A 2235-nucleotide genomic window follows, 5' to 3' on the forward strand; every position below is an offset into this window, starting at 1 on the left:
CTTTATTATGGTATAGTATTTAAATATACGCTTGAGAAACACATAATATTAGCCCTTTAAAAGGTAAAATGCTGACTCCTGTTGACGTTTTGTTCTAATTCTGGTTTCAATTTCTTCAATTCCATCTCATTAAGCTTTTTCTTACTCAGCATGTGCGTAAGTTTACCACTGAAAGCAGACRAAGTCCTACCACAACAAAGCAGAAAACAACAGACTAAAATCCAAACAATGATTTTATGAGATTACTCATCTGTGTTTTGCGAGTGTAAAGGCACATTAAACATCTTGTTCTAAAGCTTATCTCTGTCGATGCTGTTTTGTTTGACTCTTTGAAATGAAGGGTGAAATTATTTCTGAATGATTCACAGTGGGCCAATAAGCCACTAAGCTGCCCCAGAAGGAATTTTGGAATTGTATTAGTTCCATACACCGCGGGATAATCCTCTCTTCGGAATAACTGGCACATTTCTGGAGGATTCTGAAAGCACTTTGTGAAACGGCTTTGCTCTTTTAGCTTGCAAAGAAGTCATTCCTTTTGAAATGATGGGGAGAGAGCAAAAAGGAGATTTTATTTTTTATTTTTTTTGCAGAATGAGGTATTACTCAGCTCCCTGAGCAAATGGAAGTTCTGATGAAGAGCAAGTTGTGTATTTTCGCTACAGTAAACAATTCTTTTTTAACAAGTGAAAAAATAAATCCCTCGGCTGCTACAGGCAATCAGCGTCAAGCCTGTGGGTGCTGCCCGCTAAATCAGCTTCACGCCGCCTGTGGTCAGTGAGGCGTTCTTCCTCTGCAGCTTCTCACAACATGAGGTGGAGGAAGTGGGGCTGGAGTTTGATTAGGGTGTGCACTGAAATCYCAGCTGATCCAGTACAGTTTACTGGGGCTGGATTGTGTTTCCTGCTGGCCTTTTAAGCTACAAAGGCATCATCTTTCTTAAAACAGAGAGGCTTTTGTAAATATTAATGTCCCCGTGGTTAACTTTGGCAGTCATATAGGGCAACCCAGTCCCCCCAAAAACAAACAAATACAAAAACAAGGTGATGTGACTTGTGTGCAAAATGAATTCACCTCTGAATCATGAGGGTCCTGCAGGACGGCTGCTTCCAGCAAAAGGACAGAGTCTGGCAAATCTCCCTCTCGAGATTTCTTTAGTCCTTCCTCAAATGCATTTGGCAAGTCCTTATAAGGATTATCTGTGTGGAAGTAGTAACCCTGTCAGCAAAAAAACAAAAACAAAAAAACAGTGAGAGTGACAATGTCAGTTACTCTCCTTCAAATCAAAATGCGACTGTCCTGTTCTCTTTGTACATTTAAGCAAAGCTCCAGCTGCAGGAATTGATTTTTTTTTCTTTTTCCTGGTTCACATCAAGCCTGCACCAAGCTCCTTGGGATTTAACTGTTCTCTTTAAATGTTAAACTTTGCATTTTCAAACTCAGAATACCCTGATGTGTTGCATGYGTTTGAACTCGACGACACTGGGTTTTCTGTAAGATCTGTGTTCTGTCAGAAAACCCAGAAGATGATTTCTTGCTATGAGAGGCTCACCACATGGTTTGCTCTGTTGTACAAAGTCACTCATTGTCATACTTGTATGAAAATCTGTATTTACAACCATTTAGATCAGAGGTGCCCAAAGTGGGGCCCGTGGGCCAAATTTGGCCTGCCAAGCCATTTGATTTGGCCCACCACCAGTTGTCCTGGTTACTAAATTATAATCTGTCTTATGTAGAAACACTATATTTCCACTTAGTCTTTTCAACAATTGGTCCAACTATACGTACAAGGAGCTGTAGTCAGATAGTCTTAACTCATGGTACTGACTTTCTTTGAATTGTGTTATGATTAAATATAAAAAACAAGTAACTTCAAGAGACATTTATCTTAGATTTAAGTCCATATCTAGATTTTCACACCTTATAAGACCACATACTGTATACTCAAAATTTAAAATTATGAAAAAACTCAGGAGCCTTTGCTGCCCGAGCATATGTTGAATTTTCTCCATGTTCATGGGCTGAAAAATAACCAAACAAACAAAAGAATGTGGACAACCACAATGACTGATTTTAATTTTGGCCCTCAGGGAAAATGGTTTTTAGTTTTGGCCCTCTCAAGGAAAACCTTTGGGCACCCCTGATTTATCCATCCATCCATCCATTTTCTTCCGCCTATCCGGGGTCGGGTCGCGGGGGCAGCAGCTTCAGAAGGGAGGCCCAGACCTCCCTCTCCCC

The 2235-nt window shown here is 40.4% G+C and overlaps 1 protein-coding gene across 3 annotated transcripts in view; it reads right to left on the minus strand.

Moving 5' to 3' along the window:
* Nucleotides 1–2235, minus strand: part of pex5la (peroxisomal biogenesis factor 5-like a) — a 108620-nt gene that overhangs the window by 17193 nt on the left and 89192 nt on the right. For all 3 annotated transcript variants that reach the window (XM_014000318.1, XM_014000314.1, XM_014000323.1), the window contains one exon: nt 1072–1215. In XM_014000318.1, coding sequence (XP_013855772.1) covers nt 1072–1215 — 144 coding nt within the window. The remainder of the gene's footprint in view (nt 1–1071; nt 1216–2235) is intronic.

Source organism: Austrofundulus limnaeus, unplaced genomic scaffold (assembly GCF_001266775.1).
Source record: "Austrofundulus limnaeus strain Quisiro unplaced genomic scaffold, Austrofundulus_limnaeus-1.0 Scaffold8, whole genome shotgun sequence".
Classification (NCBI taxonomy): Eukaryota; Metazoa; Chordata; class Actinopteri; order Cyprinodontiformes; family Rivulidae; genus Austrofundulus; species Austrofundulus limnaeus.